General features: G+C 45.7%; 2 protein-coding genes across 5 annotated transcripts; one reads left to right on the forward strand and one right to left on the reverse strand.

The window, feature by feature from the left end:
• The first annotated feature begins 1,213 nt into the window (after positions 1–1,213).
• Positions 1,214–8,793, forward strand: LOC120673823. 4 transcript variants are annotated; one of them, XM_039954842.1, is made up of 9 exons: positions 1,223–1,366; positions 1,485–1,878; positions 2,750–3,452; positions 4,447–4,635; positions 4,702–4,793; positions 4,942–5,001; positions 5,133–5,202; positions 7,778–7,981; positions 8,125–8,793. In XM_039954842.1, exons 3-9 carry the CDS (start codon positions 2,772–2,774, stop codon positions 8,503–8,505), a joined length of 1,677 nt encoding a protein of 558 aa, XP_039810776.1. In that variant the 5' UTR covers positions 1,223–1,366; positions 1,485–1,878; positions 2,750–2,771; the 3' UTR covers positions 8,506–8,793. The 4 variants fall into 4 exon arrangements, with proteins under 4 accessions (XP_039810777.1, XP_039810776.1, XP_039810775.1 ...); XM_039954843.1 differs by lacking the exon at positions 1,485–1,878 and having other exon boundaries at positions 1,214–1,366; XM_039954841.1 differs by having other exon boundaries at positions 1,226–1,878.
• A 913-nt stretch (positions 8,794–9,706) lies between these two features.
• LOC120673824 (probable receptor-like protein kinase At2g42960) lies at positions 9,707–13,191 on the reverse strand. Its single transcript, XM_039954845.1, has 8 exons — positions 12,833–13,191; positions 11,728–12,467; positions 11,551–11,655; positions 11,126–11,245; positions 10,854–11,024; positions 10,622–10,751; positions 10,332–10,541; positions 9,707–10,206 (listed from the first exon to the last, which is right to left on the reverse strand). The coding sequence occupies exons 2-8, from the start codon at positions 12,360–12,362 to the stop codon at positions 10,120–10,122; spliced, it is 1,458 nt and encodes a 485-aa protein (XP_039810779.1). The 5' UTR covers positions 12,363–12,467; positions 12,833–13,191; the 3' UTR covers positions 9,707–10,119.
• Positions 13,192–14,113: the final 922 nt, after the last annotated feature.

The following is a 14,113-nucleotide window of genomic DNA, read 5'->3' on the forward strand; positions in this document are numbered from 1 at the left end:
GCGGCAGGTTCTGCGGCACGCCACGCCAGGGCTGTTGGCCTTGACGTCGATGCCCAGCTTTTTACGGATTAGCACTTCAAACATTGGTTTTCCGATACCATTGTTTGCAAGCTCCAAGGGACAACCCGCTTCAAATATGGTCGCTTTGCTTATCTATCCATTATGACCTGTTTACCCCTGTCCCACCCATCATATCCTTCTTCCCTACATGGCCACATTCAGCCACGCGCTCTGCCTCAAGCCATCCATCGCCTCACCCAACAAGCCTGCCGTCACCCGGCCGCTGCTCATCCGCGAGCCTTTTGTCGCCCCGCCGCCTCTCCCCCACGAGCCCGCTGTCGCTCGCTGGCAAGGATGATGAGCCCTCGGCCAAGGTCCTTGCTCGGGTACGCGTGCGCGACGACAACCTAAAGTTTGCTAATCTGCGAGCTCGCCGTCGCCCGACCGCCGCTCATCCGCGAGCCCGCCTCGCCGCCGCTCCCCCGCGAGCCCGCTGTCGCCCCGCCGCCCAAAGTCGCTTGCCGGCATGGATGATGTGCCCTCGGCCATAGTCTCTGCTCGGGTGCTCGTGCGCAACGACAACCTACGTTTCAGTCGGTCTGGTTGGAGCTTAACGGAGCCATGGCGATATGGGGGTTGGAGCATATACATCCCCATTGTGCTCTCGCTGGCGCTCGCCCGCAACCTTGGGCCAGCCAAACCGCTGGGCAGCGGGCGGCGTACGGGGAGCAGCCGAAGAGGCTCACGAGGGTTGAGGTCGAGCGCCGCTGCCACTGCCTCGTGTGTGCCATGGAGGCCGGGCCTGCGCATGTGTGCCATGGGTTGGAGGAGGTGAGGAAGAAGGGTATATGACGGGCGAGGTCAAGGGTAAACCGGGCCAAAGTGGCTAGATAAGCAAAGGGGCAATATTTTACCGTGGTTAAATTGACGAATCCATTGTTAGCAATGGTAAATTGGAGAAGTCCAACCTTTTTTTTTGAAAAGAGAAGCCCTACATTTGAAGTGCTAAATCAGAAAAAAGCTCGTCCCAGCCAGTCCCCGCCGAAGCCGTTCAATTGATTCGGCCGCACTCCCGTGGACTAGACGTTGACACGAGTAGGCGAGCCTTCGTTTGATCTGAGACGTCGGATGACCTCGTGAGGCACTCCCGCCACGGCCGACGCCGCTCGCAACGGCATCAGATCCGAAGCGAGGAGAGAGGCCCGTGGCGGTGGGCCGGTGGGGTGGTGGCCAGTGGCCTACTCAAAAAAAAAAAAAGAGGAGAGACACGACGACGTCGACTAGAGAGGACGACGACAGCGACCCGCATCTAATTCTGGAAGCGTCCACCACCGCCCTTGCCGTCGACCCGTCGTCTCTTCCTCCGGTAACTGCCTCCGCCCCCCACCCCTGATCCCTCAGCGGCTCGGCCTCCGCCGCCTCGGAAGCTCCTCTCTCGCTGTTCTCCTCTGCGGAGCTAACTCACTGTACTCGTGCGTGCTCAGGACGCAGCCGCAGCGTGCGGTGGCTGCGGCCCGGCGCTGTGTTCCGAATCGCGGCCTCCTCTCCCTCCACACCCGCCGCCTGCCACCGATTCCCGTGCTGTGCGCCGCCCGCACGAATCGCGTCGCCCCGCGCCGCCGCTGCCCGTACCGTCTCCCGCGGCCTCGTACTGCCCGTTCCTCACCCTGCACCGCCCCTGCAACTGGCTCCCCAGCCCCTGGCCGCTCCCTGCACCGCCCAGGGCTATGCTCCTGCCGTCTGCCCCCGTCGTGCCCCCCTGTACCCTGTCCCGCCGCCCCTGCAGGCCGTTCCATCTCCCTGCTGCAGGCCCTGCCCTCTCCGCCCCTGCTGCATCTGCATTGCTGTCCGCTGCATCCCCTTTTGGCATTCAGAGCTGTAAGTATCCCTCCTTCTCTTGCTATTAGTATGAAGTAGTGGATGATCGACTAATTTTCATTAGGGGTGATGTCTTTGAAGATTCGGATTTTGAATCAGATGTTCAAGATGATAGTCCTCATCCAACTCAACATACCACAGATGATTGGAGTGCTACTGGAGATGACGTCGATATAGGTGCATCATGTGATGCTATCGCTACCGCTATAGTTCCGTGATTTAGTTCTATCCATCTCGGAATTTAGAAATTTGTGCTTGTATATCTTTTGGTATATTTGTGATATTAATGTATATTTTGTAATATAATTATGTAGTCAAGATACTCAAAAACATAAGAACTATTGAATTCTACTTGTCTTCAGCAAAAAAAACGAGATATCACCAGCCTCAGGGGCATTTCAGACATTTTACCACTCAATTCATACACACAAAATAATTAGGATTGCCAAACATCCAACTTATGTAGATAACCGATTCTTCAGACAGCTGGCTTATCTCAGACAAGCGAGATCCAGAAAAGCGGAATCAAACAGGGCAGTAGGCTTGCGGCCCTGATTTGCTTTTCTTGTTACAACTCATAAACCTTGTCTAATTTGTATTTATGCTCATAAAAAAGTTTATTCTGCTTCGTTTTGCCATCATAAGGGTCATTATATGATGATAAAATTGTAGTTTTAGTGTTCAGTATAGGATAATACGGTCCTCTTTTCCCACTAACATTTGCTACTTCATCCCGGATTCCTTGGAACAGTTTTTCAACTCTCTGAATCCCATTTCCCAATAAGCTACTTTGTGTTTGAAGAGAACACTCATATTCATTACTCAGTGTAGACTCAATTGCCTAATGATTTTAATTTGTTTTCACGCGCAGATAGATATAAGTTGATGAGAAGATGAGTGGCGCTGAGGAGCAGCTGCCGCCTCAGGTCAGCGACGTGTCCAAGGAGCAAGACGGTGTTACCAAGCCCAGTTTGGGGAAAGAGCCCGTTCCAGGGAGTGAGCTCTGGACGGATGGGCTCATCTGCGCATTTGAGTTGATCAAAGGTCCCAGGAAGCCTGTTCATCGCAAATCATGGCCAATGATTGAGCAAGTGCAGGAGAAAGGATCCACTATGTACACGAGGAAGCACCTGAGAAGGAATGGGCACCCTATGATAGCTCCAAAAGTGGATCAGAGCATTGTGTTGGAGAACCCCCGTCAGGCTGAATTCTATAATGATCCTTCAGTTCCCAAAGACAGGCCAGTTTATGCTGGGGAGATTTTGGATCACAAATGGGTGCCCATTGGATGGAGTAGGATCGCCGAACTGGTCCAGAGGGTTCAATCAGACTCCAGCTGGGAGAATGAGTTGATGGAGTTCAGTGATAGTGAGGATGATTACACCGTGGCTGATCTTGCAGCTCCATACTGGCAGCGTCCTGGGGGCCCTACTTGGTGGTGCCATGTCATCGCGGGCCATCCCTCAATCGATGCATGGTTGAATAGCGCTCACTGGATGCATCCGGCCATCAGAACTGCGCTCAGAGATGAGAGCAAACTGATAAGCGACCGGATGAAGTACCTTCTCTACGAGGTTTTCTTTCTGATTCTCTTCTGTTTAATAATTAAGATACCTATAACCATGTGTGGCTTTTAAATGTTTTGCAATTCATTACCTTGAATCTGTAGTGCATGTAACTCTCTCTACCTGAAATTTTTATGTGATGTAAGTATACTTGGGTTCTTTGATGTCATTGCTTTGAGTTTCTAGTGAATCTAGTCACCTATATTTCCTGAACTAATGAGAAATAGACTCTGCATTCACTATTCGTAATGTACATATTGCCATCTGTTTATGCCCAAGAAAACTCTACTCTTTGTCAATATTCTGGCTATCAGATTTTTGTTATTCTCGAATATGCAGGAGAGCTGCATATCATTGCATTAAGAAGGAAAAGGCCAAAATGGCCGTACAACACACACCACTACGCACCCAAGACACACACCACTGCCCCAGCCACTGGGGAGTTACAGGATTACAAATGCGCAAAAAACTAAACTATCAGGTTTTTTTTATATGCTAACTGTGATTGTCTGTGGCTGCCCCCATTGCATAGTAATTTATCATCCACCTTTTTCACTCTAGATTATGTGGCGATGTATCAGATACACCCTAATTGAATGGTTAAATCATCTGTGACGTAACAACATAATGTACCTTTCTTTTTTTTCACAAGTTGCTGGATTTTGCTCCTGATTAAATGAGTGGATCAGTTGTCTTTTATATACTTGCCAATTCATCACCAAATTGTTTTGCCTTCGAGTATTATTTCTACATCTGATACTTATATAGATTGAGTGATTGACTGAAGATGGAGGCAGATATGTACCTTCTAGTAAAAAAATCCTTATTTTTATATTATAATTGCAGATCCCCAAATTATTAGTTTATTGAACCATGGCAGTGCTGACTGTTTTGCAGTACATCTATCGACTTTGTCATATGTCAGTGTTAGAAGAAATATTCCTACTGTGTTAATGTGCTGTGCATATCATATTTATCATATAATTTTCCGTTAGCTTTTCAGGTCCCAGTAAGAGTTGCAGGAGGACTGTTATTTGAGCTTCTTGGTCAGTCGGTTGGAGATCCAAATAAAGAAGAGGACGATATACCCATTGTGCTTCGGTCTTGGCAAGCTCAAAATTTTCTTGTAACAGCAATGCATGTCAAAGGTCATTCATCCAATATAAATGTGTTAGGAGTGACTGAAGTGCAGGTACCAACTCGAAATTTCTAGTCTCTAAGCTTCCAGCTTAATATATGCTTACAAAAATCTGTCCAGGAGTTGCTTCTTGCTGGTGGAGGCCAAACACCTAGATCAGTGCATGAAGTAATTGCTCATTTGGTCAACCGTCTTTCACGTTGGGATGATAGGTGAAATTCACAAATATAAATTTCCTTTTCATCTTTGCTCATTGATGTTTCAACAGTAGGTAGTAGAACTCTATTCCTTATTACATCTAAATACTGTTATTTCCTGCAACAAATAATATTAATAGTTGCTGTTGCATTATTACTGCAGATTATTCCGGAAATATATCTTTGGGGAGGCAGATGAAATTGAACTGAAATTTGTGAATAGGTAAGAACACTGTGGGAATGTCTCAACTATCAGAACATTTTTGTTTGAATTAATGCTTTAATACAGAGATGATTTCATCACATCAAGTTAGCAGTTGAATGCATTACATGTTTAAAATGTCAAATTCACAGGAGAAATCATGAAGATCTAAATCTTGTTAGCATAATACTGAATCAGGAAATCAGAAGGTTAGCAACACAGGTAAGCATGTTGTGCTGATTTTCTTTTTTTAATATTGTTTCTACTAACAAATTCTTGTTGAAAATTTTCTCATTCCACATTTTCTAGAGTGATTGATGTGATTGTACTATTTTTTAAACAATATTATAAAAAGAGGATCGGGTAATATAGCTGCTCCTAGGGAATCGCACACTAGAACTAGTTGACTAGTCAAGTAGTAATCTTCTTTGTTGGCAGCACCACATATATATCATCATTTCATTGACTATAAAAATAGTCAGTCTACAATAACATTTGTTCGGTAGAATGGCTTCAAAGGGTCTCAGGTTTATCATGATATGGCTTGTTGCATCTGCCTGATTGAAACCTGAATACCTCATTTCCTAGTCATCACATTGCCATCAGTTCCGAAATCCTATTTTATCGAATAGCAATGGCTAATGTTAGATGTATATGTATATCTTGTAGTTTCCCCATTGTATAAGGGGCTTTGTGCATATTTCCTAGTACCTATACACAACAACAACAACAACATAGCACGATATGCTTTTCATGATCGGAAGTCGATTCGGCCTCCAGATAGGCTTGGCTTTGCTGGTACTGTTCTTTCTGAGCTACTTCTTATCGTGATGCCATTCATCATCCGGAATGGCAGCATGCTATGACAGAGGAGATTGCTGCTCTTGAGCGCACTGGCACATGGGATCTTGTTCCTATTCCTGCACATGTCCGTCCTATCACTTGCAAATGGGTTTACAAGGTTAAGACCCGTTCTGATGGTTCTCTTGAGCGCTACAAAGCTCGTCTTGTAGTGTGTGGTTTTCAGCAAGAGCATGGTCGGGACTATGATGAGACTTTTGCACCTGTGGCTCATATGACTACGGTCCGCACTCTTCTTACTGTGGCTTCTATTTGTGAGTGGTCTATATCTCAGCTTGATGTGAAGAATGCATTTCTTAACGGTGAACTCCGTGAGGAAGTGTATATGCAGCCACCACCTGTGTATTCGGTGCCTGAGGGTATGGTCTGTCGTCTTCGCCGCTCGCTTTATGGCCTCAAGCAAGCTCCTCATGCTTGGTTCCAGCGTTTTGCCTCTGTGGTCACTGCTGCTGGCTTTTCTGCCAATACTCATGATCCTGTGCTATTCGTTCACACTTCCTCTCGTGGTCGGACCCTTCTCCTTCTTTATGTTGATGACATGATCATCACAGGAGATGATCCTCAGTTTATTGCCTTTGTGAAGGCACGTCTCAGTGAGCAGTTTCTTATGTCTGATCTAGGTCCTCTTCGTTACTTTCTTGGGATCGAGGTTTCTTCCACACCTCAGGGTTTTTATCTGTCTCAAGAAAAGTACATTCAGGATCTTCTTGATCGTGCTTCTCTCACTGACCATCGTACTGTAGAGACTCCCATGGAACTTAATGTTCATCTTTGTGTCACTGATGGGGAGCTTCTTGCAGATCCCACTCGTTATCGTCATACTGTTGGGAGTCTTGTCTATTTTGGTTTTACTTGTCCTGACATCTCATATGCTGTACATATCCTAAGTCAGTTTGTGTCTGCTCCCACTCAGCTTCACTATAGTCATCTTCTTCGTGTTCTACGTTATCTTTGTGGGACCATATCTCGTTGCTTGTTCTTTCTGCGCTTCAGCTCTTTACAGCTTCAGGCATATTCTGATGCTACTTGGGCTAGTGATTCCTCTGATCGTCGATCTCTTTCTGCTTACTGTGTTTTTCTTGGTGGTTCTCTTATTGCTTGGAAGACTAAGAAGCAAATAGTAGTTTCTCGTTCAAGTGCAGAGGCTGAGTTGTGAGCTATGGCTCTTGTGACAGCAGAGGTTACTTGGCTGCAGTGGTTGCTTGAGGATTTTGGTGTTTCTGTTTCTGGGCCGACTCCTCTTTTGTCTGACAGTACAGGTGCCATCAGCATTGCTCGTGATACGGTGAAGCATGAGTTTACTAAACACATTGGTGTTGATGCTTCATATACACGAGCACAAGTACATGATGATGTTATTACTCTTCAGTATGTGCCTTCAGAGGTTCAGTTGGTAGATTTCTTTACGAAGGCACAGACCAGAGTTCAGCACATGTTCTATCTCTCCAAACTCAGTGTTGTTGATCCACCTTGAGTTTTGAGGGGGGGGGGGTGTTAGATGTATATGTATATCTTGTAGTTTCCCCATTGTATAAGGGGCTTTATGCATATTTCCTAATATCTGTACATGTATATATTCGGGCCTAGAGCCCTCATGATGAATACAAGTGCTATTCATAACAGCTAAATCCTGGTTGTTCTGTTGATATTATGCATTACAGTACTTTGTCCTTACTCCCAGCCTGTGTTTCAACTTTCAATGATGTATTAGCTATGTAATGTGTTTCCCATTTTGTTGCCAGTCTTACTCTTTTCTGTGACACTGTTTCATTAGAGGAAACTAAATTTATAATTAGCAGATTAAGCATCTGTATACTTTTGTAATCCATAATGAAGCTCTTAAGGTTTCCGCACACAACTTTCTTGAATGTTATTATTCATTTGATCATATTTAACGAGCCAGAACATATAAGAACATAAAACATCCCTGTGTTAGGTAATCAGGGTTAAATGGTCACTCCATGCAAGGGAAGAAATCGTAGATGAGCTTCTCAGACATTTGAGGGGTAACGCCACAAGAGCTATCTTAGAGAGTATCAGAAAGTGTACAAGGAACATGTTGGAAGAGCAGGAAGCTGTGCGTGGACGCCTGTTCACTATTCAGGATGTTATGCAAAGCACTGTTCGTGCATGGTTACAGGTTCGAATGGTTCTGCTACACTTCTGTTCAAAAGGCAGAGCGTTTTTACATTTACCGTGACAGTTTTTTTTTTTTGCGAAAAATTTACCGTGACAGTGTTAACATATCTATCGGTGGGATTGCCAAATTTTACCATTTTCCAGGATAGAAGTCTCCGTGTCACCCACAATTTGGCTATTTTCGGAGGCGGTGGCATGGTTTTATCCATAATCACGGGACTCTTTGGGATCAACGTTGATGGCATACCAGGAGCACAGAATACACCCTATGCATTCGGTTTGTTTACAGGGCTTCTCTTCTTTCTTGGAGTCATCCTAATCGGCGTGGGAATGCTGTATCTCGGATTACAGAACCCAGTTAACAGTGAGAAGGTGAAGGTGAGGAAGCTGGAGCTACAGCAGCTGGTGTCCATGTTCCAGCATGAAGCAGAGCAGCACGGCAAGGTCAGGGAAGGTCTTAGCCGGCATGGTACATCACTGAGTTCGTCTGCAGCCTCGGATGAAGGGTACATTCTTATCGCCTGAGATTGGATATTTTTGCTAGTGTGCAAAGTCATGTTTGAAAGTATGGAACTGAAGAGAAGGGTGCAAAGTCATGGTGATGGTATACTTGCCCGCGTTGCAAGGGTTGTTATCAAGGAATTGGACATCAAAATGTTGGATATAATTCTAACACTAGGTTGGCTCTCTGCTGTTGCTAGAGTAGCTGCTTTATAGTATCTATATTGTTATAACTTTGGAAAAAAATTACTATTGTTAGAAGGGATGGAAGGAGAAAAGTTCTGGCTTAAATTAGATGTATTCCTGTTGCAGTAAATGCCTCGGAGCATACGTCTCAGCCATCAGGCTTGTGCATGTCAAAATGCAATGAATTTGGAATACCCTCGCGGTACGCTCGCGGCTCGCCACTTCGCCAGCGCGGTACATCCCCCTGGACCCTGGTGGCCCAGAGCGTGGTGTTGGCGCCTTGCCGCGGTGACCGTTAGACATGCATTGTGATGACTTCGACGGTGATTATCGGTTGGACCCTGGGAGTCTTGTTGGTTTCAGCCGCCGTCATGCAACCTACCTTTGAGCGGTTGTGTTGCCATCGCCCACCACGTCTTTCAGATCACTGTTTCCAAACGGTAAACACGGCAACATTGGTTGCGCGGGGAGAGAGAGCTGGTCCCGTCAGAAAAGCCTATCACGAGCCAGATGCTTTAGGTGAAGCACACAAACGCAATGCAAGCAGGGCCTAGCAGGCTAGCAGCCATCAGCTAGCAAACGAGGATCTTGCAGACTTACAGTACAAGCCTCACAGAATGATTATGTTTGAGGAAAAAGTAAAATGCAAGGAGTGCAGGTTCAGTAAACACAACCAGCTGCAAAAGCGCTAATGATTGTCATCCAGTCCTTGAAAAGGAATCATCGAGGGTGTGAAAACTTATAAACCAAGCAGGCACCAATCATTGGCACCCTGCAATCATCCATGGTCGGGAACCGAAAACTAATCGGCCTCCAGGTGTGATGAGGGCCAGACATCTGCCTTTCAATCACAGCAATGAAGAGAGAAAGTGCAGTACTGAATCATGCAGATGATTGGTTCCAGTCCCACTGACAATGACATCAACTATGCTCTATCTCTTTTCTGAGGAAGGCGCCTCTGCTTGCTCAATGGCCTTCGATCAGGGTAAAAATTTGAGAGGAAATAGGGATTCAGATGCTCATGCTGTACAGCAACAAATTTATGTTTTTATAGGGTAAAATTAAGTTTCCATAAAGCCTCTATACAAGGGTAACAGAATCCGGTAACTATAGTCATGTCTTTGAGGTTAATCCCACTTGGTGACTGAAATGATAAATATAGGTGAAGAAGATGCTTCTATGCTCCCCTAAAGGAAAACTACACATATCCTAGAGTAAAAAGATGAAGGCAAATCTTTTAGGGGAGTATAGAAGCACACCCAGAAAAAGGGGTAAAGGAAAAACGGAAATGAGCAGCTTGCTCCTAATCGATTTAACCACCACCACCTCCAGTATACGCAAACTGTAAATCTGATCCACTCACTCTAATAAAGTACTGACATCGATCGAATCAATGTTGTTATCAGATGATTTCAGGTGCCCTATTCCTCTGTGCTGGTTCAGATTGGAGATTCAGGCATCAGCGCTGTTTGAAGTCTCCTCTAGTGACTGCTGGGATTCAACATCCATGCTTCCCACCTGGCTGAGCTTTCTTTGGTCCTTCATTGATGAGAGGAAAAAAAAAATACACTGACGTTAGCAGATGCTCCAAGAAGGATATAGATCTGTGCTAATTGAAAAGAAAATAGTACTGAGAAAGAAAGATGTTAGGATAAGATGCATACTTGATGATATGCATTTTGAACTGCTTCAAGCATTTGGACAACATGACTCATCTTTGGCCTCTTGTCAGCATCAGGATCGACACACTTGAAGCCAACCAAGATTGCCCGCTTAAGGGCACGTTTTGGTGGCTTATCCTCGAGGTTTGGATCAACTACCTCCTCGGCTCTCTTATTGGTAACCATCATTTTAAGCCACTCTATGAGATTCACCTGAAACAAACAATAAATAAGTTTAGGGATTAACTGGAAACACAATCACACATTTTGTCTGAAATAGGAAAACCCCATACCTCATCTGCAGGCTTAGCATAATCAACTGGATCCCTAGCTGTCACACATTCTAACATCACCACTCCAAAACTGTAGATATCGCTCTTTTCATTTAACATCCCACTGTTTGCATATTCGGGTGCTACGTACCTGGTGTCAGATTCAAAACATTAGGAAACTATTTTCCACTTTACAGTCGAACAGAAGAACTAACAATAACATCAAGAAAGGGCATAAAAAATGGAGCTATACCCATATGTTCCCATCACTCTTGTATTGATATGGCTTTTGTCAGAATTCAGAAGTTTGGCCAACCCAAAATCAGAAACCTTGCTATTGAATTCATCGTCGATTAAGATATTACTTGACTTAATATCTCGGTGTACAACTTTGGGGTCTATGGCCTCATGAAGGTAAGCAAGACTGCAAATCATGAACAACAACATTAGCATGTAACTGTCACAGTCCGTGTTAAGCAAGATTTCAGGAAATAATTGTGAATCATGTCGAAACTCTAAACTTACGCTTTTGCAGTGCCAAGGAGAATCTTCATGCGATTTTCCCAACTAAGGACACCACGCTGATTCACGCCATGAAGCCATTGTTCTAGGTTGCCATTGTTGACATACTCATAGACAAGCATCCTGCAGGTAAATATTCAGAACAAGCCCGTATGCTGTTCAAAAAGAACAACCCGTATGCAAGGAAAAGCTTCTGCAAAAGAACTATGACTACTATAGTTTAAGAAAAAACAGATAAACATGAAAACAACGAAAAGAGAAAGGTCAAAGTAGTATTAGGTACAACAGGGAAAACTTTTTTTATTGTATCGGCTATTTTATTTTCCACTGTCAAATCTTCAGAACATAATGTCTAGTACAGATATCATGATGAACAACTGTAAATGAACTGAGCAGAAAGGTGGATCCAAAAAAGACAAAATAGTAACCTGTGTATCCCTTCCACACAGTATCCCAGAAGCCGCACCAGATTCTTATGCCGAACATGACCGATGGCTTCAACTTCAACTCTAAATTCCTTCTCTGCCTGGCCCCTGCAAACCCAGATACCAAATCTTAGCTCTAAGTTAATACAAGGAAAATTCAGCAAGACAGCATAGACTTACACATTATTAAGGATCTTCTTCACGGCAATATCAGTACCGTTCACCAGCCGGCCCTTGTAGACAACTCCATACCCACCTTCTCCAAGGACATTACTCTTTGCAAACCGATTCGTCGCGCACTCCAGGTCCCTCAAGGTAAACCAGTGGCCCCAGCCCAAATGTGATAACTCAGGCAAGCCAACCAATGGCGATGCTGAATATGCATATGGTGAACTGCCTTTCCTAGCGGGTCCAGAGCTGCTGTAACTGTAATCTTCAGAGTACGAACTCCCAGCCTTCTCTATGTTGTAGACGGAGCTGCACTGGCTGAACGTATCGACATCAACAGATCTACTCTCTCCCAACTGCCCTGCACCCTTCATCTGCGTATATTTATCATGCACCGGCATGAAGGGTGCTTCATTTAGAATCTGCGCATCAACTCTGTCAACATTGATTTCCTTTGACACGATAGGGATCTCAGCCAACGAAGTGTTGTCGAACCCTTTCACTATCTTCCTTTTCTTTCGGAGCGAAAGGCACATCGCGAAGACCAACAGAATTGCCATGAATATCCCAACACCAATGGCAATCAATTCCCATACTCTCAACTGAAACACGGTGGTGGTTCTTGAGAGTGCCGCACTGATAGACATGTTCTTCGGTCTGTTTGATGAGCGGACTGTGCGATATGCTCCCCAAATTCGGAATCTTGTTCTGATTTGACGAAGGAATTCACAAACTTATCCCAACCGCTTTATCTGCGCAAGAAAGGAGAAAAGGTACATTAGCCAACTCAGGAACACCTAAAGTAGCACATGAGCATAACTACAAAAGAAAAGGGCAATTTTGTCTCTAGAAGAAAGCTACGCATCATTCGAGAGCACAGTTGTTCCACTTTCATGTGTGGGGGAAGCACGCAAACAGGGAAACTAATCAAACAGCAAGATGTGCAGGGATTTCGGGAAAAATAAAACAGGACAATGTGCAGGAATTTGGAGCCGTGCCGACATCAGTACACCCCACCCAAGACTCGGCATAATTCTGAGGGCACAGGGCAAGTCAACTCCTAAACGAGAAGAGATGGACCGCGGCAAGGAAAACGAACAGGGGAAGAACAACTTACCTTGGGCAGCACCTCGAATCGAACCCCATTGAACGAGAATTCCACGACGAGCTCCCGCCGCGTCACACTCAGTCGGGACCGGACACCGGAGAAGCCGGGCGCTCGCTCCGGCGCTACTGTTCCTGCTCGTGCGCGGTGACGCCGGAATGCGGAGCCTGGAGAAGGGCGGGCGGCCTTTGCTCCTTCGCGAGAGAGGAAGGGAAGCCGCAAAGCCCAGCACAGAGCGCACCTGCACACATGAAGAGAGAGAGGACTAGAGAGAGGGAGGGAGAGTAAAGGGGACGCGGAGGGAGAAGGCGAGCCGAGGAGGAGGGGAAGGAGAAGAGAAGGGGTTGCCGTGTTTGGAATTAAAGGTGGGGTGGGGTGACGAAAAAGGAGGAGGCCATTAAGACGAGGGTGGAGTTGATTAAGAAAATAAGAATGGGGGAAATGAAGGGATCGGATTAATGGTGGGGATGGTTGAGGACGGGCTGGTGCATGTGGCGGGTGAGCCGGGGAAGTCAAACTCAAACGTCCAGGGGCCTTTGCGCTGCTTCGCTGGCGACCAGCGGGCGGTGGCTGCTGCTTGCCCCACGGAACCAAAACCATACAATGTACTATCAGACTAGGGGTGTTAATTAAGATGAAAAACAATGTACCTAGTCGAAATTTCTCTAGTAACAACAAATTGTGACGTAGGAGTCTTACAGTCTGGTTAGTTGTTAGGTGCAATGGAAGAATTTTTTTTTGAACAAAGGGCATGAAATTGTGCCTATTTCATTGATAAAGAAGAAGAGTACATCCAGATAACCGGAAAGAAAAACAAAAAAGGATTACTCTCTCCGTATTAGTGACTCTAGATGTTTAGCTCCAGCGAGAGCCCAAGCTGCAGCCTCATTCTTTATTTTGGAGAAAAGCCATGGGGCTGACTTTTCCCGCTTCCTAAAAATTCTGGCGTTTCTCTCATCTCCCAGATAATCAAAAGGGAGAGGGAAAGAATTGCTTTCCGTGGGACGTGTTCACTTGAAGTGATGTTGGTCCACTATTGTAGAGTGTCCTCACTCGGCCTCCACTGCTACGGGCACAGAGCGGGCTGTGCCATCCAAGACGCAACTTGGCTCCACACTCTTCTTGTGTAACGGCACTCTACCAGAAGGTGAAAAGCGGTCTCCGGGGCACTTCGGCAGAGAGGACAGGAGGGATTGTGCAGCCATCCCCTACGTTGTAGCCTGTCCGAAGTCCATACTCGGTTTTGAGTCACCATCCAGGCGAAGAATTTACACTTGGGCGGCGCCCAAGCCT

This window comes from Panicum virgatum, chromosome 5N (genome assembly GCF_016808335.1).
Source record: "Panicum virgatum strain AP13 chromosome 5N, P.virgatum_v5, whole genome shotgun sequence".
Taxonomy (NCBI): Eukaryota; Viridiplantae; Streptophyta; class Magnoliopsida; order Poales; family Poaceae; genus Panicum; species Panicum virgatum.

What these genes read in the sequence shown, in the direction of transcription:
- LOC120673823 (XM_039954843.1), top strand. Translation starts at nt 2,772, where the DNA reads ATGAGTGGCGCTGAGGAGCAGCTGCCGCCTCAGGTCAGCGACGTGTCC. An exon ending in GAACTGAAATTTGTGAATAG is followed by an intron (nt 5,002 to 5,132) that starts GTAAGAACACTG and finishes TCAAATTCACAG; the next exon opens with GAGAAATCATGAAGATCTAA. An exon ending in TCAGAAGGTTAGCAACACAG is followed by an intron (nt 5,203 to 7,777) that starts GTAAGCATGTTG and finishes TCCCTGTGTTAG; the next exon opens with GTAATCAGGGTTAAATGGTC.
- LOC120673824 (XM_039954845.1), bottom strand. Translation starts at nt 12,362, where the DNA reads ATGTCTATCAGTGCGGCACTCTCAAGAACCACCACCGTGTTTCAGTTG. An exon ending in AGAGTGATGGGAACATATGG is followed by an intron (nt 10,752 to 10,853) that starts GTATAGCTCCAT and finishes ATCTGACACCAG; the next exon opens with GTACGTAGCACCCGAATATG. An exon ending in TTCAAAATGCATATCATCAA is followed by an intron (nt 10,207 to 10,331) that starts GTATGCATCTTA and finishes TCATCAATGAAG; the next exon opens with GACCAAAGAAAGCTCAGCCA.